The sequence below is a fragment of the Haliaeetus albicilla genome, chromosome 8 (assembly GCF_947461875.1).
Source record: "Haliaeetus albicilla chromosome 8, bHalAlb1.1, whole genome shotgun sequence".
NCBI classification, from domain to species: Eukaryota; Metazoa; Chordata; class Aves; order Accipitriformes; family Accipitridae; genus Haliaeetus; species Haliaeetus albicilla.
In genome coordinates this window covers 13,375,749-13,398,853 of record NC_091490.1, presented here as the reverse complement: position 1 = coordinate 13,398,853, position 23,105 = coordinate 13,375,749, and the positions used below count along the sequence as shown (strand labels likewise).

General features: G+C 38.4%; 1 protein-coding gene across 1 annotated transcript in view; it reads right to left on the bottom strand.

Moving 5' to 3' along the window:
* Nucleotides 1-23,105, bottom strand: part of ST6GALNAC3 (ST6 N-acetylgalactosaminide alpha-2,6-sialyltransferase 3) — a 230,440-nt gene that overhangs the window by 106,206 nt on the left and 101,129 nt on the right. Inside the window, exon 2 of the mRNA XM_069788984.1 lies at nucleotides 20,168-20,362. Within this exon, the coding sequence (XP_069645085.1) occupies nucleotides 20,168-20,362 (195 nt within the window). The remainder of the gene's footprint in view (nucleotides 1-20,167; nucleotides 20,363-23,105) is intronic.

The following is a 23,105-nucleotide window of genomic DNA, read 5'->3' as shown; positions in this document are numbered from 1 at the left end:
TCAATGTTTAATTATAGCACGTTTGATTCTCTGTCCAAGAACTACTGGTTCTAGACAAAAATACAAATAGTGCTTTAAAGATGATGTCTGCATGGCTTGATACATAATGTAGACACCTTCATTCATAATTTCTTGTCCCCATGTTGACAGCTTTTTATTTCAGTTAAAATCTTAGAAAAGGGAAGGAAAATAATTGAGTTATGAGTTTGTAGAGAGAGCAAGATGAAAGAAGGCTGAGTTTTTCGGGCTTTCCAATCCTGAACCTACCACCTGGGTTTGTATTTTGATACTATTACTAATGCTGAAGATTACCTAACAGCACCAGCTGTCCCTTTGTTATGAAGATAGACTTAGCATAAAAATATAAGAACGTAGTTTTACAAGGAAACGAGACTGCTTTAACTCTGCAAGCTCTTAGGGACAGACTGTGAAGGTGGACATGTACTGGAACAAAGGAGGTGCCTTTAGGAACACATGCTGGCAAAGGCGGCTCTAACTCAGACGTCCTTACATTCCAATATCCCCCCTTTCACCCCTTTGCTCTAACAGGTAGGTAAAGGGGACCTGGTGTCTGACAACAGCAATTTAGACATCCAGGCATCTCACCTCAACCAGGAAGTATTGGGAACAAAGCCCTTGCTCAACCCTTGGCCATATTTGTATTCAAGTGAGGGCATATTTCAGAATAACAGAATCCTACTTCAAGTAGACCACTTACAGTGCAATTGTAGAGGCACAGCTCAGGAGAGCATCATCACTGAAGCATTGAAAGAACTTATTTGCATGCACAAGACAAAAAGTCTGGATAAACCTCCTTTACTTTCCTGTCCATTGCTCTCCTGTCCCAGTCTCTCCATTTTTCCAATTTTATGTTTATTGTTCTTCACTGATATTCTGAAAAGTTCCAAACCACAGAAGTAGTTAATGCCAATTAGAAAGCTGCACTGTAGAACCAAAATATCTGGCTCTGGATAATGTTTTTCCAAAAGGAGAAATGGATGAAATAAAATTATCTTCTAAAGTGAGGGCTATAGCTAAAGACTGCTCACACTCTAGGGAGAAGAGTCTTAGGAACACAGTTCTCATTAAAAAGATGTTTCATCCACACCATCATCAATAAGCCGTGAAGAATAAATGTAGAAGCAGAACCAGAAATAATGTAACACAGTGTGTAAGAAAAGAGACTGCACTGAAAACAGTTTCTTAAAAGTTTCTTATTATTTCTTAAAAATAATTAAGCAAAGAAAAAAATTTCACCACTGATGTAAACCCTTCAAAGCTCTGACAGCCTGAAGTTTCCTGCTCTGCAGCATGATATCCAAGGTTCATTGCAAACCCCTGTTTATCCAACTAACTGCATTTCTCAGTAGTTCCACGTAATTAACAGTTTGGCAATGAAGGAGGCAATGGGGAGCATATATATGTAAATACACCAAAAATATGCTAGGGAACATTAAATGTGTAAAATCAAGCATTGAAAATTTAGGGAAGTGTCAGAATTAAGGTTGCTGTGCAGCCCTAATTGGGCAACCTTGTGTGCACACATTATGATACTGTCTTTAATTACCCGACCACCTACTATTTTTTCCACTGGACCCCTGCCTGCGCTGACTGACATAATGAGCAGCTACTCAATGCCTTTGTTTTCTTGTTATTAGTCAATGTGTCCCCATGCCTCATTTACTGAGTGCTATTCACACCCTGCTCTGAGACTTATTAATTTCTGCCTGGGCTGTCATATAGTACTTATATTATAGTAGCTCCTCACTCCTCAAATACCATTCTAAAGAGAGATAGGAACAGATTGTATTAGCCCTCTTTAGCAGAAGGGGGATGAGAAATTAAGGTGAAAGTTATAAATTAAATTAAGAAGTATATACTCACTGACACACAGAACCTGGAGCAATTAGGATTCTTTGGTAATTTGTGTATTCAAATAATTTTCATTGACTTGAGTTATCTCTGTGAAAGATCAGTGCTTCATAAATCAGACCCAAGGGTCTCAGACTAAGCATTCAAAAAGTAAACAACACACAATTAGTAAAAACATGGCTTGATTAGATTGGAATCACACAGAAATTCTGTAACAGAGGCAAGAATAGAATCTAGCAGCTAGCGTTAATGCTTAACCGTGACAGCCTTGCCTTCCATTCCTGCAACTTTCCTTCACACCTTGCCATTTCTTCAGCAAATCAGGCAGCAGTCCTAGCAACGTAGCTGGCACCAGAAATGGTAAAATCTAGACAATGAATGAGGCTGAAGTTGTCCCACTATGCACAGCCATGAACACGTCAAAGAAGCCTGAATCAAAAGTGGACAAGTGATTTCAATTATAGCATTTCCCAGTTCCTGAACCTTGACTTTGCAACCCTACTAGTATTATGTCAGCTTCGAAGGTACATAGGCATACCAAAAACCCCTAGAAATCTGCCCACAGCACGAGAGTGACACCTATGTTGTCCACAGCAGGGCCAGAACCTTCCTATCCACCACGCAGATGTCAGTAAGTTAAACTAACATAGTAATAGTGGCAGCAGCAGAATACCACCTTCTACTTCAGTAGTCACACTATTTTTCTTTTATAATTATAACGTCATGCTTGTTATTAGGAAAATGTTTTTCCAACCAGCTCTAGTGAAAATAATATATTTCCCCTGACCAACACATGTCATTAAGAAATAAAATATTCATATTAAAGAAGCATCCAAAATTTTGAGTCTAACAGGCAGTTGTATTCCAAAGTTCAATATGTAAACTAATTAAGAGGTATTTAACAAGACTAAATTCTAAATTGCTTTTTGTGTCTTTCACCTACCAGTTCTCCTTTTGGGAATACAAATTATTCACTGGACATAGAAGTCCACCACCCTGCAAGCATAGCAAAATAGAAGTGTAGACGTCAGAACAGTGGCCTTGGACTCAGGAAGCCTGAGCCATGGTCTGGCCTGCTATTGACATGCTTTGTGGTCTCAGGTAAATGACAACCTCAAGGTCTCACCTTCCCAATCTGTAAAATGGGATTGATACTTGATCTCAAAAAGAACTGCATGGACTTGTTATATTACTGTTATTGAAAAAAAGCCTCCCTACCTCAAACCTCTCCACATGTAAAACTGTGTGTGAAGGCAAAGTATTTAGCATGGTCCACTTAGTTAAAGAATTATCATGGATCCTGCAAAAGCCCCATTTGCTCCCTGCACATGGAGATCAGTGGAGCTACACCTCTGACCTTCCAGGCATCACCCTGTAGGGACTGGAGAACAGAAGGGCAGATCAGTTCCAGGGAAGCACAGCAGGGGAAACCTGAGGCACTGGCATGAGTTCCATCAGTCAAATTTAAAATTAATTAAACTTTCTTTCTGCAAAGTCCTCTTAACTTGATGTGGATTTAGCTACTGGTCAACTCTAGACATGATGCAATTAAACGCAAGGATCCTACAATGGAATGATGGATAAAGTCTTTCTCAGGTGCTCAGTTCCTGTGCACAGCAGGTGGTCAGGTATTAGAAGTAAAAATTTAAAATAGTAAAATCTAAAAATCTATGTAAATATATGTTCTAGAGGAATGATTTCAACTGACGACTCAAAGGTATAGAGAGGTCATCTCACTGCTAGTAAAACATAATTAGCAGAGTGACATAGCTTTTACTTATTAATTATATTTCTTTTGTATCAATGCTACAGGAACTGTGGCCAAAAAAAAAATCAGCAAAAATCTTTTCTGATGAGAGGTCTTTTCCCCTATTAGCTCTGCGAAACATATTAATCCTGAAAGAATGATATTTCCTTTCAGTTTTGCATAGCAGTGTGTACAAATAAAAATGTTAACTGCCAGGACATAATTTCCAGTATGCTTGTCTTACTTGAGATGTGTGTTTTCTGTTTGGAGCACAGCTGTTCATATTTCCCAACATGAGCTTCAGTGCTGTAAATATCTTCTCTGTTGAGGGCTACACTCCCAAAGTACTGCACAGGGGCCACATGTACAAATTGTGTTAGTGCTAATGTAAACTGTGTGTGTGCAAATCCATGCACAGCACTTAGAAATATGCAGACCACGGAACTTGATCCCACACTTTGCCACTGAAACAGAATTGCTCTATTTAATGCTGTGTGACATTAATCAGGTTTTTCAAAAGGCTTTTATTCAGCTAAAAGAATGCGTTCTGGGATAAATTTTAGATTATGCTGCAGAACTGCATTAATGAAGCAAATTACTCCCAGCAACCTGGAAAACAAAATAATTAGGAAACTGAAGGTAAGATTGTCTGGGGTTTATTGCCACATTTTTTACAACAGTGTAAGTCTGTGTTGTGTTTAGCTCAATTTCTTTACTTCCGGATTTCAAAAACAAGTCCTTTGCCTGCCAGCATAACACAGCTGGCAGCACTACCGCCTCTACGCTAGAAGGTCAGAGATGCACATCTCTGACTGAGACATGGGCTTGTATCCAATGCTGACGCTGCAACAGAGCGTTCGGGGGATGTCGTTGCACAGTTAGAGCTGCCTGCCTTCAGATGAGACACTAAATCAAGGTCATTTCTGCCCATCAGTGGCGACGACCTGGGTGAAAGGTAACAATCCCATGGCAATTTTGACAACAGTAGGACATAAGCACGATGGTCTTAACAATATTTGCTCCTAACAAATAGCTTCTGGTGTCTGAGATCCTTTTGAAGCAAATGTTAAGCAAAATAAAAGAAATCCCTGGGACTATCCAAACCATGTCAACAATATTGCCCTCCTTACTTTGCAAAGCTTTCTCTATTTAGGAGGAAGGGTAGCTTACTTCTAAGCACAGTGAGAGTACTGAGTCCAAGTACACATTAATACATTTTGTACAGATGTAGCATATGCTTTTAAGTTTTTAGAAACACAGATTCATGAATTTCCAGTTTCCTGAAGGCAATTTTGCAACAATAATTATCAAATTAGGTTAGTATCAGTCAGTCTGCTGCTTTAGGAAGAGGGAAAAATGCAAGTAACATAAGAGTATGGGAAATAAAAGCTATTCCTGCACCATTTTCCTCTGAGCCCAGCAGTCAAGTTTATTCTACAGCTGGTGACAAAAGTGGTGGTTGATGGCCATCTACCCGCTCCATGCCCTGGCTTTGTAACTACAGAGAGAGAATCTGATGAATAGACATGGGCATTTTTTAGCTTTCACAGGATCAATCTATATTGTAAGATCAAGAGCAGAAAGAATGAATGGTACAACTACCGATGAATGTCAGGCTGTCACTCTGAAAGTGGTGAAATATCACATCTTTTAATAAGAGCTAGAACAATACAGAGATAATGTAACGGGCTGGCATGGAAGCGTGCTGTACTGCACTTGGGGAACTTGGGTAGTTGCAAAAATGTCCCAATCTGATCAAGGATTTCACCTATTCTTCATGGACTACAATCAAGCAAGAAGGTTTCTTTTATTTTCTTTTTTTTTCTTTTTCTTTTTTTTTTTTTTTTAATGAGACACTGTCTGAACCAAAGATGAGGGGGAATCACAAGCCTATAATGAAACCTTTGGGTACAGCATGAGGTTTGATGGAGGAAAAAAAAAAAGGAATCTGAATTGATTTGCAGGCAAGAAATTATAAAGCATGTTTTTCTTTCCAAGGAAGCCCTCAAAAGGAAATTGAGAGGACTTGCACCATTTCAGGTATTGATAGGGCTCTTCATTGTGTTAATTTGAGCAATCCTAGGCAGGTCTCAAGGAAGGAAATATGTTGCTTTATTCATTCATGCGACAGGGGAAATAAGAATGGAAGAATATCAGATAAAAGGCAAACTAGACTAAAGTTATCTTTGACCACAACTGAAAATGAGAAGCAAAAGCTAATATATACATAGTAGATAGTGAAGTAAAATTAAGCATACAAATAAAAATGCTGCTTCTGTAAAAATAATATGCATATACTTAACATCCATCATGGGAAAAATTCCACTGAAGTTACAATTAGATTTTGAGAGTAATTTCAGTAGCAACCTATTTCATTTCTGTAATGAAATGTATAATGATTTCATCAGTAACAAATTCTCTAGGTAGTATCACAGTAGAAGGTTTAAGGATGGCACCATTAAATAGCATCCATAATTGTTACAATCAAATGCATATTACACAAAAGGGTGCATTTGTGGATGACTGCTAAATGCACCAATTTGCCAGATTAGCATTTTGCTGAAAGTAACACTCTGAGCCTTCAAGAACCTATTACCTATGGACTAAAGCTCATGTCAAGCCCATTTTCTGCTGCAAAATGAAACTGGGCACCCTTTCACAGTAAAATTTATATTACAGCCACAAATACTACTGTTTCAGACTCCTTTGCTCTTAAACTATTGCAGGAAGCTGTGAACAGTGCTTTGCAAAGGGCGACAGAATTTGGGCAGCGAACCTGACAAAACACCAAATCTATTTAACAGGAAAGGAGTCTTGCAGACACACACACAGGTTCCACAAAGCATGAGAACATGAGGTTTCATTTACAGGATACTGGAGCAAACCTAAACAAGCAATCTAGAAACACATTTGCCCTCCCAAGTCACCTAGATCATTAAATAATAGATGCTATCTCTGGGTAGAACACTTTTTAAAGATTATCCTATCTAATACAAAAAAGCAGTAGAAATCTAGGACATCCTTAGGTAGACAAATACTTCATTGCATCCAGAAATAACTAATGGTTATATATAGAGATACTCACATTGGAAAGAAACAAAAATGCTACATTCATGAATCCTCTAGCAATTTAAAAATTCAAACAGATTTTAAGATGTATTATGCAGTAATATCTACTCAGTCACATCTAACGTAGAAGTGCCTGTTAATGATATGTAGTTGCTAAAATTATATTTATGTTTATAAAGATCTTGCCAGACAAAATAGATTTTTCAAAGAAAAATGACATGCTTAGTGAGTGAAAGGAAATTACGAGATGCATTTCTGCATTTAGTAAAGACTGATAAAAAGACTGATTTTCAGGAATTCTCAATACAATTTCCTAGATAATTGGACAATTAATCTGAATGTATGAGAACTACAAATGTATATACAAATAAGGTGTTTTGAATGTAAAATGAACCACTAATTTCTTACCAGATCTGGCACATGCCATTATGAAAGCTGTTCCTCTAATGAACAAACACATTGAAACTGCAAGAACACTACCGCAGACTGAATGGAAAAAACGATGGCCAAAAATCCTATTTCCAAGAATAACTCAAACCACTGTAACATTTCTCACGTGGACCGAAACAAAAAAACCCAACCCACCAACCACAAACCAAAACCCAAGCAACCAACCAAACCAACAAAAATATCACTTTGCCTTTTAGTTCTAAACCTTTTTTAATTGGCCTCATACAACACACATCTTTGTGATCTTCTCCTCGTTAAATCTGCCTTATCTTTACAAACAATCTTCAGAAGAAACTAAATGGTATTTGCAGGAAGAGAGGAAAAGCATGAAGAAAGTAACAAGCTGGGCATCGTCTTGGGAAAGCATGACGTGATTCATCTCATGAAAAAACATCCAGGACATTATAGGAAAAATAAATCCCAGGTAATTTGATATCTAGAAGCAGAGGTAATGTTATGTCATCTCCTTTCTTCCATTACAGCTGAATCCCATGCCAAGTTCTAGGAAACTGAAATAGCAAGAAGTGAGGAGGGGGTAGGCTTTTGCCGTGGATTAATTAGGAAAAATAAGGAAGAGTTTTGCTTGATAACTTGGTGATAAAGGTGGAACTTCAAGTGTCTGTATACACTGGAAGAAAGAAGAGAATGAGAAGTGGAAATATTTAAGATCTTTAAAGAAGCAGGAAATAAAGAAATATAAACAGCTGTAATATTTCCCATATCTCAGTCTGAGGAAAAACTGAAGTGGTAAGCTATTAGTCCACTGCATGATCTTCCAACAGATGTGGGCAAAGACCCAAGAACTGTAAATATAAAAGCAGACAGGTTAAAACCTGAGTTAATGTGGAATATGGGTCAATCACATACTAGCAGGGAGATGAGCAGCCAAATTGGTTTTTTTCAGCTCTAGATTTTATTTTTTGTATATGCAACTATTTAGCACACACTGAAACTAGAAGAAAAATATATGCATTATTCATGATATTCGTGGTAGACATGCACTGTAGTTTCAGTGAACAGGACTGGAAGTAATACCAGAGGAAATAAAGGCCTTAAAGGAAGACACTAATCTCAGAAACCTCAGAGTGTCACTGTAATTTTTTTTTAAGGATTCTGTTATGATAATAGTTAGGTTTGCAGAAAACGATTTCTGCACTATTCAGATAAACGACCTCACAGAAGGCCATTTCTTCCCCAGGAAATGAAGAGTGGATAACACCCACCAGAATGGGAGCAAGCCATTTAAAAGCAAGTGGAGGGAGCTCCACAATGCTGGTTCCTATGTGATTATCAACAGCTTGAACATAACAAATATTTTAGATTTCACGACAGAATTTACCTCACGCTGAGGCCAGCAGAGATGGCAACTCATTTTAAGCAGGAAACAATATCACCCCCATCCATTGCTTGAAAATGACTTCTCATCTACAATTATCTGTCAGTTTTGCCTTCTCATTTTCAGCTATCACCAGCCTCCATACCTACAAAAGTCCATTTCTCCTTTATTCTTGTGCTCAGCTCCAAAATAATTTATTAGGAGTTACACATGCTTATCAAAGACAGACAGAATTCGTGCAGAAATTAATGGCAGCCTATGGAAGATGTTATATATCATTATATAATATGTGCCAACACTGCTGTCACAGTACCTGGATTGCCTCATCCTTTGTCAATCAGAATAAAGCATTAGTGTAGTGCAAAGATTATTGTTGTTGTTATTGTTCTGACAATAAAGTTCTGGCTGTAATACAATGGTAATAAGTGATAATCTATCAGGGATAGTAGATCCCAAATCATTTTATGGCAGTCAATCTGACTGCCCCCGTTTTACTTTTTGAACATGAGCAGAAGTGACTTGATCCAAAAGTGTTACTTGCTCTTTATAAACATGAATCCTTTACAAACACGATGAACCTAAAGCTGTAAAGAGTACTTTGGTCCATGCCAGCAGCAGGACAGAAACTGAGGCTAGTTCGTAAGAGTTCCAGCCTCTTCCTCTGCCCATTCTCTTCTGAGTAAAAGATCAACACTAATCATCATTATTTGTCTTACAGTAATGTTATCAGCTCCATCAGTTGTCACTGATACTGGTGATGACAAGGTGTGTCCAACACCAAGGGCCAAGTGGGACAGAAATGAATAGGACAGCTCCAGAATGGACTCACCTGAATGGGGACTCCTACAGGATGGTCCATCTACCTCCAAGACACTCTCCTGTGGGACTCCCTCAAGGTCTGCCATTGAGAGGATTAATGAAGGAAGACCATCCACTATGAATTTGAGAAAACTACATTTCTCTGGCTTCTAACTAGAGAGCCTATTTAGCCTCAAAAACACTGAAAAGTGCCTGTACTTAGCTTTTGGGAGACACTGGCATGGCTGCAAATAAACTTTTTAGGGACTCACTCCATCTAAGAAAAAAGTCATGCTTGTAAAAAGACATCGGGAAGAAACTTAAAAATGTACGTGAGCTCTGACCTGAGACACAATTTTGCCATAGTTCTTCTGGTTTGAAATCTATTTCCAGTTGCTTTTCCAAAGCCTGCCACCAGAAGACTGGATCAATATAATGCATCATCTTAGGGCTACATCTTGAATCCATTCAGGAACCAAACCTTCTGCAGAATGCACCAGTAGCTGTCCTAAGAACATCCTCTCATCTCCTAAATCTCCAAGCTATGCCTTCAAAGCTGTCCTAAATGGTAGTATATTTTTGGAGAAGAGGTAATCTGATGATCTAGTGAAAGAAATTCTGGGCAGTGAAGGGCAAGGCAAATTGGAGAGGAGGCTGAAGAAAAAAACCAGCAGTTTTGGACAACATGCACTGGATCTAAAATGGAAGAGCTACCAGGAAATAAGATAGATATTACAAATCTTCTACATGATAGGAGAAACTGTATTGTAAACTAGACAATGTTAATAAATCAATAAAATTAATTACACAAAAAACACCTGAGAACAAAATTGTCTGTCATTGATCAATTCCATAATATACTGTATGTCATCAAATATAGGATTATTGGTTTTACCTAAAGGCCAAACTTTATCCTTCACCTTGGTGTTTAATTTCTATTGTAGGATATTTGCCAATACTGATGTATACTTTCAGTGTATTGCTCTGGCACTACTTTGGGGTGACTCTTGTGCATGCAGTCAAGCATTTCACAGGAGTCTGAAGGCATCAGAAGAAAAGCTTAGAAAAATACTTTTTCAACTTGGTGCACTCCAGAAATTATATCTTCTCTTTACAAACATGAATCCCAGGGACCAGTACGCAAAAAGGCAGAAGGGAGGGAGCATGGTAGCATCACTGAACTAGAACCAGGGAAATCAAGCAAACCAAATTGCACTTTGGCTGGTGTAATATTAATACGAGGCCCTTGAGCATTCTTTGCAGTCTCTAACTGGCGCTAGCAGGTTCTGTCCCCTGGAGAAATATTGATCTAAGACCTGTGGCATTTCCATCAATTTCAAATCCAAAACTCTGGGTCCTAATTACAAGAGACTCTTAAAGACAAATTCAAGAAGCTGTACTTCGAAAATGATGCTATTACTTGCAGAAAAGAGGACTTGACTGGTATGAACAACGTAAAGGCAGTAAAGTGCACCCCTGGGGTTGGGGATAAAAATGGAGGATAAATTGTTGTTATTAAGTGGACAATCCCAAAATCACTCTAGTAATTTCTCTGCACTCGTTTTGGGAATTTCGTTTAACACTGTATTTATTCATCTAATGGGCATGCCAACTGCTTTTCTGAGTGACAGGAAACAACAGATTACTGTAATCTCTGACTAGCTGAATATGAAAAATATATCAAATGGAGAGAAGGAAAAATAAAGATGGAGGAAAGAAATACTGCAAATAACACAGAACATAATTTTCTCCCCCCCACCCCACAGACTGAATTGGCTGTCATTTTAGGGTGCAGTCCCATGGACACAATTTACCATGAACTTTTCAACGTTGGTGGTAATATCACCTATTGGTTTAGAGGTAGTTCAAAAATTATTTATAATGAGTAGACAAAATTTACAGCTACACCCACAGAAAATATAGCTCCTTGTTACAGATAATGTAACTCTATCAAGTAGAGCTATAAGATGCACACACTGCCAGCATAGTAATGCCAGTAAGGGGCATGAGGTTTTTGATACGACAGTCATACAGGCCCTTTTACAGACCAAATAACATATATTTGGTAGTATGGCTTAATGTATTCAGCCAGACAAGAGAGACTATCCCCAGAAAAGCAATTATTGCTGGTGCAATCTGCATCTGCTTTAAGAGGGTCTCTGAGCTCATTTCTCTCTATGCAGCAGTTACACCAGTCCACCTGTTCCAGCCTGATCTGAGAGCAGATAGCACAGATTAACAGCTCAAAAATGCATCTAAGGTTCACATTTTAATATAACAAAAAGCCTAAGGGAAAAGGCTCATGTGATAGAAAGTTTCCACCAACTCAGAGAACAATAAAAAGGAGAAAACTATGTATTCAATCCACAGAGTTTTGCAGCAGAACCTGAAGCTGCCAAATGCAAGCTATGACAGATGGCCATGGGAGCAAACTTGGAAAGCAAAGACTTTCAAGGAAGATGGCTGTGGCTTTAAAACTAACTAGTAATTGGCATGATTGTCAGTGTTAGGAGTCTGTCTCTTGAGCAAGTTCTAGCTGCTGTGTTTACATGCACACCCATGCACGTATGTGTGACTATGTATGTGTGGCTGGCACGCTGCTTCCCTGCAGGGAAGTATTAATAGCCTTGGGTCAGCTCAGTGCTGCACGTCTCTGCCAGAATAGCTATGCTGGGCAAGAGCTCAAAGAGCTAAAATCGCTGATTGCCATAGCCAGCAGAAACCCCTTGTCTAGAAACAATTATATAGGCAAAATTCCATTTTCACTCACTCTTTTTACTCTGTGGTGTATTTTATACACCAGTACAAAGTGTACCTTAGCCTTCATCACTGCATCCAAAACTAGCAACACTTTGCTACAAAAGATACCTTGAATTGCCATGAGAAATAGACTCCAGGTATAAACTCAGGAGGGTGACACTGAACTTCTTACAATGGAGGCATATTAATTTTTAAACAGCAATAGTGAGAGGATATTCAGTGAGTAAGTGGTAAGGCACTACTCTCCCAACCAATGAAATAGAACACCCAGAAGACACCTTGCTTGCTATTAAAGCAAACCAGCCCATCCTTCCTTCAGCAACTATTATTAACAAAAGCTAAAATCGCATCATGGTAAAAGAATTCAGTTTTCATCCAGAGTAAGAGCAGTAAGTTCCTCCTTCCTGCCCTTAACCACAAGCCTCACTCTCACCTGCTCATTACTCTAGCAAGCCCACCTTTCCTGTCTTCCCCAGTAGTTTGGTCTCATTCAAGAAGCTATTACACCAAACCCCTCTGCTCTTTTCTTTACCAGCCCAAAGAATACTCCATTCACTTTGTCTGGTCCACCTGTCATTTAACTAAAAAAAAAAAAAAAAATTACCAATAGAAGTTTGTCTGTCAAGCTGGCTAACTGCAAAACTTAGGTTTGTCTCTGTTTTCCAAATGCTGTCAAGTCAATTTTCACAGTGTTCCGTCTCTCATTTGGAGAGGCATTGTTCACACTTCTCACATGGAAAACACAACTGGCACCTTCTTGTATGGAGTCTAATATTATCTAACATAAACCTCCCCTTCGCTAGCAGTAAAAAAATCCTCAAGGAGGTGGGAGAAATCTCTGAAAATTACATATAAACAAGGTGGATGGCAAATCTATGACACCAGGCACTTTTTCCAGTATAACCTGTAAGCTCTGTTCAACAGATCAATCCAGCCCATGACTGTGCATCATAGACATTTATTTCTACCAGCCCAGATTCTTTAGGGATTGACTTTTGATGGCACAGCTAACTGGCTGATAGTAATCTCTTCTCAAGTCCCTTAGTCTTTTTTTAAAAAAAGCAGAGCTGCCACACAGGCAGCACTGCTTGACTCATCACATTCAGGCTCTGTGTGGAGCAGATTTAATTCCTTTGTATAGAATACTTGATATATTTATCCTGGCACTTGACTTTTTCCTCATGAGACACCATCAGAGTTGTGGCAGCTTTAAAAACCTAAGCTAATTCCATATATACAGAAGGAAAAAGGCTGAGCTGGCAGGATTTACTCTACTGAGGACACACATCATCTGTGCTCCCTTCTCTCCTGTAGGTTCACCACAGTCTCAGTAGTTTCAAGTGGACCTTGCAGCTTATTCTGACAGTTCTCTTCTCCCAGGTAAAAAGGGGGTTAGAAAGAGGAAGAGGGCAGTGGGGATTATGGTGATAATTTGTTTAGTGAGGCCTATTTCTGTAATATAAGATGTGCTCCTGGAGTTGCTCACTTGGTGGTTAAAGTCTTTGGCAGGAATTTTATTTTCAGGTGTGTGCCTATGGCTCCCAGAGCCAGGAATGGGAACTCTAGTATGGTTAGCAAACACAGAGGGGTGGGGGGACAGTAACCAACAACCCACCATACAAATCTCTCTCAGAAGCATAACAAGCAATGCAATTGTCATTAAAAATGTTATGTAGCCAATCCTTCTGTAATACTTCCAAGAAAAGTTGTTCCTGAAAATTTACATAGCAGAAGCAGAAAAATATTCAGAAGGATATATGTCATGTTTATTTTTACTTCCATTATTATTACTATTATTATTATTACATTATTACTAAGGCTGAAATGATGTGACTAAGCAATTAATATAAAATTGTGTCTTAGAAGGGATATAAATGATTTAACATAAATGTTTAACATCTTTGTCGATGACACGGACAGTAGGATTCAGTGCACCCTCAGCAAGTTGGCTGAGGACACCAAGCTGTGTGGTGCAGTCGACACACTGGAGGGAAAGGGTGCTGTCCAGAGGGACCTTGAGAGGTGGGCCTGTGTGAGCCTCATGAAGTTCAACAAGGCCAAGTGCAAGCTCCTGCACATGGGTTGGGGCCATCCTAAGCACAAATACAGGCTGGGTGGCGAGTGGGTTGAGAGCAGCCCCACGGAGAAGGACTTGGGAGCGTTGGTTCACAAGAAGCTAAACATGACCTAGCAATGTGCGTTTGCAGCCCAGAAAGCCAACCATATCCTAGGCTGCATCAAAAGAAGTGTGACCAGCAGGTCAAGGGAGGTGACTCTCCCCCTCTGTTCCTCTCTCATGAGACCCCACCTGGAGTACTGCATTCAACTCTGGGGCCTCCAGCATAAAAATAACATGGCCCTGTTGGAGCAAGTCCAGAGGAGGGCCATGAAGATGATCAGAGGGCTGAAGAACCTCTCCTATGAAGACAGGCTAAGAGAGTTGGCGTTGTTCAGCCTGGAGAAGAGAAGGCTCCAGGAAGACCTTAGAGCAGCCTGCCAGTACCTAAAGGGGGCCCACAAGAAAACCAGAGAGACTTTTTACAAGGGCATGTGGTGACAGGACAGGGGGTAATGGCTTTAAACTGGAAGAGGGTAGATTTTGATTAGATGTAAGGAAGACATTCTTGACTATGAGGGTGGTGAGGCAATGGAACAGGTTGCCCAGAGAGGTTGTGGCTGCCCCATCCCTGGAAGTGTTCAAGGCCAGGGTGGATGGGGCTTTGAGCAACCTGGTCTAGTGGAAGGTGTCCCTGCCCACGGCAGGGGGGTTGGAACTAGATGATCTTTAAGGTCCCTTCCAACCCAAACCATTCTATGATTCTATGATAAATGACTATGAAACAGATGACCTTTTCTTAACAAAATATCCTATCAATTCTTAAGCTGTAACAATGAATAAGATCCCAAAGGAAAAGACAGGATAGAAGTCATGAATGTGTCAGAAATTAAATACTAAAGCAACTTTCTGCCACAGTGAGTTCCAGCTGACATAGCTTTTTAGTCTCTCTAGGACCCAGTTCATCCCAGCAAGAGCATGAAACAAACAGCTGAATACACCATGCAAGTTCACAGACTGGTACCTTCTCTTTTGACATGAAGCCCAGTACTATTGTCCAAGTTTCTCTTCATAGAAAGTGTCATTCTGCATCCATCACTAACAGGGGGAAAACTTAAACCTTCCCAGGTTGATCACTAGGTTTACTTATTTTTAGTATTTCATATAAAAATGTCAGTCCTGTTTTGATTTTTTCTTACTTCCCATATCTGGAAAGAAACTAATATTAAAACATCCATCACATTCTTGGCTTTCTTTGTGCATTTTTAAATTTAGTTATTCAAGTTTTATAAGAACATGGTCTCTCATGATTGGTATGGGTCCTTTCTATGATTACTCCTAACATGTTTGAAAACTACGCTTTTGCTATTGTTGAAATGGTATGTGCATTATCTTACAGTCAGATAGGGCATCACATTTCTGCATCTTACGTTAGTTTTCTTCTATACTTCCAGTGCTGCTGTTTTTTAATGCAATGACTTTGTTAAAAAAAAAAAAAAGACTACACAAATATGTATAAGGTCTGTAGCCTCCTCCTATTTTTATTCATATCTGGGATATTTCATTTGTAGAAACCTCCACTCATTTCAGCTGAGTTCTACCACAGAACTTCTGGCAAAAAAAAAAAAAGAAGAAACTAGACTTAGGCTGTATGTTCACACATATCTGTGGCTGTGTGTGCCACAACTGGCAAGCAGTTAATGCTTGTATACTAGTTTGTTCAGGTTACAGGACAAAATGGTATGTGATAATATGATCCAAATTTATTTCTTCAATATCAACACAGCATTGATGAGTTTTTCAGTTACAATACAGTATATTTAAAAAAAAAATTAACTGCTACAATGCATGTTCCTTTTATTTAGTGCTCATCACTATACTGTGAGATTCTTCAACGTTCATGACACAAAAGCTCTTCTCTCCCTCAGAATTCATTTTAGATGAAGCCATTAGATCTCACAGTTGCAGTTTAATGTAGGGATTTTAGGTCATCTCAGAACTTACCCTTTTCCAAGAACAGTTTTAATCTTTGTACAGTACTTGAATATACTTCTTATAATTATGTTTCAAGTGTTATTGCAGCTATATTTCAGATTTTACGTATGTAAGAAAATGCTATATTAGTTTAATACTGACAGTACAGTAAAAATCTATTCAATATTCACCTTTCAGGAAGCACAATCAAATATCCAAGAACACTATTAGACTTGCCTAGCATAAAGTTTCAAACTGCTAATGGGTTTTAAATTGATGTCATAATGCTGCAATTTAAATACATGATGTTCATTAATTTTGCCAGAACTCTTTGTAGAGTAGGAGTAGTACGAAAGAAGCAGGAAGGTTATATTTTCTATACCTGCTTCTTTTTATCTGTTTGCCCATTTCTGAAACACAAGAAGAATCATTACATCACCTTGGGGTTTAGGGTGAAGTTTACTCAAATGACAATAGGTTTCAATTAGGTAACCACCATGGGATTGTACCAAAGTAATATTTTCTATGAAAAAATACCAGGAATAGGATAAAAGTAACTAACATGTGACAGGCGTGACATTTCGTAAAGATGGATTTCATGGGACCTATCACTAAAAATCCATAGGTACAAAATGGAGAAAATAAGGGACAGAAAGGTCATCTTGCCCATACACCTCCTTTTCGCTGAAAGGTCAAAATTCATGTACTTGAGCAAGAGAGCAATATTGCAAAACAGGCAGCCATAGTCTCTTGCAAATCTCAGGGAGTCCCCTTAGATGTGGACATTGAAAAGGGAAAAGAGATCACATTGTGGAGGATTACTAAGGGATTGTCTTCTCTGGAGGGGAGGGAGGGTAGGCACTGTACACAAATTTTCTAGGCAAAGAATCATTTCAGAAATATCTCAAAAGTCAAACTAAAATATGGCTAGACATAATGGGCCAGTATAGTACAACACTTCACATCTATTTATATTTCAAATATAGTATGTTTTCTGTACATAAAGTCAGTTTTTTCCAAAGCTGTTGCTATAGCTACAAATCAAGGAAACCATAGCAACAATCCTGTATTATGTATGGCCTTAATTAGGGATTAAGTTATGTGTCTCTCTGCATTTTATATTAAATACCCCCATACAATCTAGTTATAGCAATCTTAAAATTTTTTCAGACTTTTTAATAATAAAAATTCCATAGTACTATCCTGTCAAGTCAAATACACAACACCGTTGAAATATGTCTTTACAGCATTATTCTGATCATAGCTAATAATATATGCATCACTGTTTTTTATTTGAGATAAACACAGATGTTCATATCACCATATTTCCTGATCATCTTTAATTCAAATCATTGATCACTACAGTCTTAACCACCATGTGATTGATTTTCCATCATCTCATAACATTTTCAAGTCTCACCCCACTCAGCCTTACCCCAAAAGAAATCAGCTCCTCCTAACTTCAACTTTTTTCCCTGTGGATTAAAGTCTTGGGTTTTTTTTTCCTTTTTCCTCAGAAAGTAAGTATGCAAGGAAGGGACAGGAGAGGTAGAATAGTAGTTCATCTAGATTTTCTAGCTTCCCTGTCACATCAGAAGACTGACTGGGTTGGTGGTAAATTACTCTAATTACTCTGTTTTATTGACCTTGTCTATGTACTATTTAAGTACTCTGAGAAACTAGGATTAGAGACCCCTGGCATGCTGCATGCACCCAGGCCTCAGAGTGGAGCCTGAGAGGAACAGGTAAAGGAGAACACAGAACAAATGTGAAGAAAAGATGGGCAAGGATGTTGGAAGTGGCTGAGGAACAGGAAGGAGTGCTATCAGACAGCAGGAGACACGTAGGACCCAGTGGGGTGACAGGCTTCAAAGGACACTCTAGAAGAATATGAACACATTCAACAGCTGTGCAAAAATTCTCTCAATAAAAGAGAAAGTCAAAATTCATGTCTTTAAAAGCCTTCTCTCCTATCTTCCCTTCCATCACATAATTTTCTGATAATTCATTATGGTATAGTTGCCTCACCTTTCAGTCCTTGCCCATTAATGAGATGGCATGTGTCCCATTTTGCAAAAACCTTGGCCACAACTGTTTAGGGCATTAGCTGCACTCACAGTCTGGGCCTTCTGCTTATCTTACATACCATAGCAGCATAAAAAACTTGAAAATAAGATCTTAATTCTATGAAATGAGCAGAAATTCAATATATTTGGCACTTGAGTAGAAGTGAGAGATCTGTAGTTTTAATCTCTATGAACAATTGAGAACTGCTGGCCATTTTAATACAAATAGTATACAAACATTTATTTTATAAAGCAATCTGTGTTATAAAAATTGTAGTCTGAGAAACCTACGAGTGTGAGGAACACAAGCTGTGTAAAAGCTTTTCACATGGGCAATACAATAAAACTTCCCTTGCACAGGGAATAATTAAGTCAGAAGATAGTCCATTCACAATTAGCAAGGCATGTTCAGTTTCTTCCTTATCATTTTAATTAGCAAATATTAATGTAATCTGCAAATACAAGGGGGAAAACAATTAAAGTTACTAAGTTTAAGGAGTCCTTCATGACCTAAGCTAAATTGAGACAAATGTCTTACTAATCTATACTGGTCACCAACTTTCAGGACATTCATTTCCATTTACTGTTAGAACTTCCAAGCGTGTTAGCAAATTTAAGAATGAATTAAGGTTCCCACAAGCTACATCTAACCTCTGATGAAGGCAATGGTGAATAAAAATGGATTAGCATGCTCCTCTCCTCTCCAGTTATCAGTTCAGACTGATAGTGATCAAGTGACCATGGCAGCTCTACCTCATTCAGATTCCATGCCTGCCGCTGTGGCAATAACCCAGGGACACGCAGAACACACTGCCCTCTCATTTTTAGTGGGTTCCTGGTCCTTTTGTATTTAAGATATGCTGGATAGAGCCTTAGCCCTTTTGAACTCAAGAGCGGCTCCCATTCATTTCACTGGGACTAGGATTCACACCCTAACTCAAACAGATTTCCTTCCAGGTGCTTGTCCTTTTGCTGCTCTGTATAGATAACATACTTTAGCCTCCAATATACTCAGCACTACCTCTTACATGGACAACAATTAAAAGATACAGAAGTTTAAAAGAAGCTGCCTCCTAAAAACTATAACCCTCTCTCATTCCGTTTTTCATATTTAACACTCCCAAGGTAAAATAATAACTAACTTGTCCAATACACTTATAGGACTGAGTATCATGAAGTGGTAAGTATTTTCATTCTCTATAAAAGCTGTTATGTGAATGAATTTCATTCGTGAATACAAGAATTGCAATGTTATAAAGAAAAGTAAGTAGCTGTAAGTGGAAGCCTGATAACATTTCTCATGACTGACAGTGCTATAACTGATCAGAAACAACTTTTAGAAAGAATTTATTTTTTTATATTAGCTTATTTTGCAAGTTTGTGTCTCTCATAAATAGCACAGAGAGAGAGAGAGAGAAGAATCTGGGGAAGCACCACTACCACCAAAAACCAACAATGTCATTAGATAATTTGCCAACTAAGACAGTTTAAAGCAGGAGTCCCTGTAAAATCTAACTTTGTCACACAAGTATTTTCATCGCACGGCAAGTATTTCACAAAGCAGATACAGGCCAAAACATTCTACAATACAGACTGGAAGTACACACCTGGCTTTAAAATACCTACCAAGTGTTAATGTAATAGTTTCAGAAAAATCAAGTAAACCTATAGCTTTATAAATTTTCTACACTCACATATGTTCATTTCACAAATCATTCACTCTTCCTCTTCCATGCACATACAAACACAAATGAGCTACTTCCTTGGGTACCCCAGGCAAAATTAAACATTTTTAGGACTTTATTACAAACACACACAAGAAAATTTCCTTTTGAGTTAAAGGGACTGATGGCTTTAAATTAATCAGAAAAATTAAATTGTCATTCAAACGGTAGCACACTTTAAAAAGACACTTTGCTCAGAAACATTGCTTGCTTTAGTTTTTACACTGGGCAGGTTGGTAGAAAAGCAGTTATGTGGGATCAGAGAAAGAGCGGTCTACTGGTCCACTTTTCTGTGCTCTTGATACCAGATCTTACCTCTTGTGTTTTCACATTTATATATCCATAATGAGTTCTCAGAGGCTGCCTTTGGCCATTAGAAAAAGGTATCCATTTGACGCTGGTTTGTCCAAAGCAGTTTAGGATCAAAGGGAAAGTTACTTCATTTGTGAGACGAACAATGATCAGACAGAGGAATGCTGCAACGAAACTCACAGCAACAATGGACTTTCTCTGTAATGAAAAGATTAAAATCAATTATTAAAACTAAGAACTGGTTTTAATAAAAAAATACATATATTCTATTGTAGGATGAAGGAAAAACATTTTAGAAAGCTTTATGTGAAATTATTTTTTTGGTAGACACCTTGCTGCAGGAGCACAAGAAGACAGGTGACTGGACCACTTTGTTTCAATAAATTTGCATTTCAGAGGTTTTGAGAGTTTCTTTTAGAACTGGTTGGAAATGAATCAGTTTTGCTCAAAAAAAAAATCAGCTTTTTTTAAGTTTCAAAACCACATTTATCAGTTTTAAATTTTATTTGTATTTGGAATGAAGATTTTATGTAAACAACCACACCAAAGCCTCCATTCAAAATCATCAGTTCTCTGAACACACAACAAACACACAAAGTGAAAATGCCATCTGCAGCCATACCACACAAATTTTATTGTGAAGAAGATGATCACTACAGATTGTATTTATTGTGCATTAATTTTAAATCATTCCCATGCAACAGAACTCATACTCTAACCTTAAATATTTTAGAATAAATAGTCAGTGAAGCCAACATTCTGCCTTATTCCAGGTTCACAGATTTAGAAAGTGAGGCATTATTATCTAGGACAAGATGACCTCTATTGTTAATAATGTAACAGATCTGAAGCCTGTATCTAATTAGCCTTTGCTTTCCACCTCTAACCTATTCAGTTGGTTGGACTGGTGAATGTAACCACAGAAAGATATCAGCTTTCTCCCTGGGTAACTCCATAGTCTGCAGGAGAAAAACTTATAAGAAATATGATGTTCCCCTCATTTTCAGCTATTTTTTAAATACGGCAGTCAATTACTTCTAGACAAATTACTTCAGGACAAAACATGTTAGTTGGCATATGTAAGGATTCTAGGTATGATACTCCATCGTAAAGGTTATTTTTAGATTTTTCCTGAGGGGAATGGAACAAAGATCATTTACAGGTGTTTTTACTGTACTTTAATTACATTCTAGCTTTACCAAATTTGCCACAGTTTAATCACCCTACTGAATGTAATTCTGTCCCTCTAAACAGTAATATGTACAGCAAATGGGGGGGGGGGGGAATGATTTGCCTAAGGGACTACATAAGCATATAGTAACACTTAGTGCTGGATGACAGAATCCGATCACCCCAATTCCTGTGTACAAATACAACCAACTAACAGCAACCAGCTGAGTGCACATTTAAGACCACTTTTGTACATGATGGCAATAAGATCACATGTGTTGCAATGGCGATGGAGGGGTGAAAGGCAAGCTCTGATTGCAACCGTGTAAGATGAACCTGTTCTTTGCCTGGAGGTTCATCTGACAGTCTGCAGAAACTAAAATTCAAAACGTTGAGCAGAAGAAACCACAATATTTACACAGCAAACATACTGGGAAAGACGCAGAGACAGTTTTACTGAACACGAGCACACAAGGCCTACGTGCCCATGCACGAGGCCTGTAGGCACTGCTGCCATGCTTTGATTCAGTTTCTGGACACAGAAAACAGTGAGAATCATGAAGAGCACATAGCAAATTTGAAGGGATATTACTGTATTCCCACACACGAGAGTTAACAAAATAGTACATTACAGGGGCCAATTGCATGGATCTATCTGTTTTGATGTATTAGGAGGCTGCACTTTATAAGATAAAAGCAACAAAAGGCTGAGGTGGAAAACTTGGGTGAATGAGGTCACTGTGAGGAGAAAGGGAAAAGGATGATGAAGAAAAGAAGTATTGTGGCAATGCGATTCAGTGAGGAATCTTAGTCAGCTAATGGCTGTGTAATGTAAAATTAAACCCAGCAAATCTTCAGAGGGCAGCGCAGCAGCCGCAACCCAATCACAGCTTTCAGAATTCATGGAAGCCACTGCACTTTTCATCAGCTGCATTATAACAGATTTACATTAAATTGCAATAAACTGGCTGGGGAGCACTTCTGTGTCACTTCTATTTGTACCAGATGGAGTCAGAAATGTTTAGCTATATATCAGGGCCTTGTAAGTGTTAAGAGCAGCCAAGATGTGCAGTGCAAGTGATAATCATAAAGCAATGAGAAGGACAGTGGATTAGTCATATAATTTATTGCAAATCAGAAGTAAAATATTGCAGATATTTAAAGGGGAATCTAAACTCTCATTCTTCTACGTGAGCATGCTTCAATCAAAACGTCCACAGCAGGAAGCAGCAATACTGCCCTGTATGATGCCACTACCTGACTTCCACATATTCTATCTTCCTGGTTTGTTGAATACCATTTTTTACTTCCTTTATTTTGTGCAGATATGTTCTGAACTTGAAAACACTGCAGTCAGCTTTGTGTGCTTCTCATAGGGAGCTGTTCTAAACAGCCTTTGCCCCGAGAATAATTCAGATTTTGTAGTGTGATTTCTTGGCCTTCATTAGGATGCCATCTGATTTTTATTTTCCTTCTCTTTAAATACACTGTACTACAGGAAGAAAGAAAAAAGTGTGGCCTTCTTTTGTTTTCTTATGTAAGAAAATATTGTTTGAGAAAGAAAACAGCAAAGGTTTTTCTGTGTGTTGCTTAGCAAGAAAGAACCTGCACAAACTAGAACAGTGCGATGAGAAAAAGGAATTTTTACAACAGAAAGGAATCAAGGCATGTGTTATAATTGCTTTGGAAAAAAATCTAGCCATATGTAAACACAATGTCTACTTATCAGCTTGTAGAAAGGAAGCTTGTGTTAGGGATTCAGTTCCCCTGT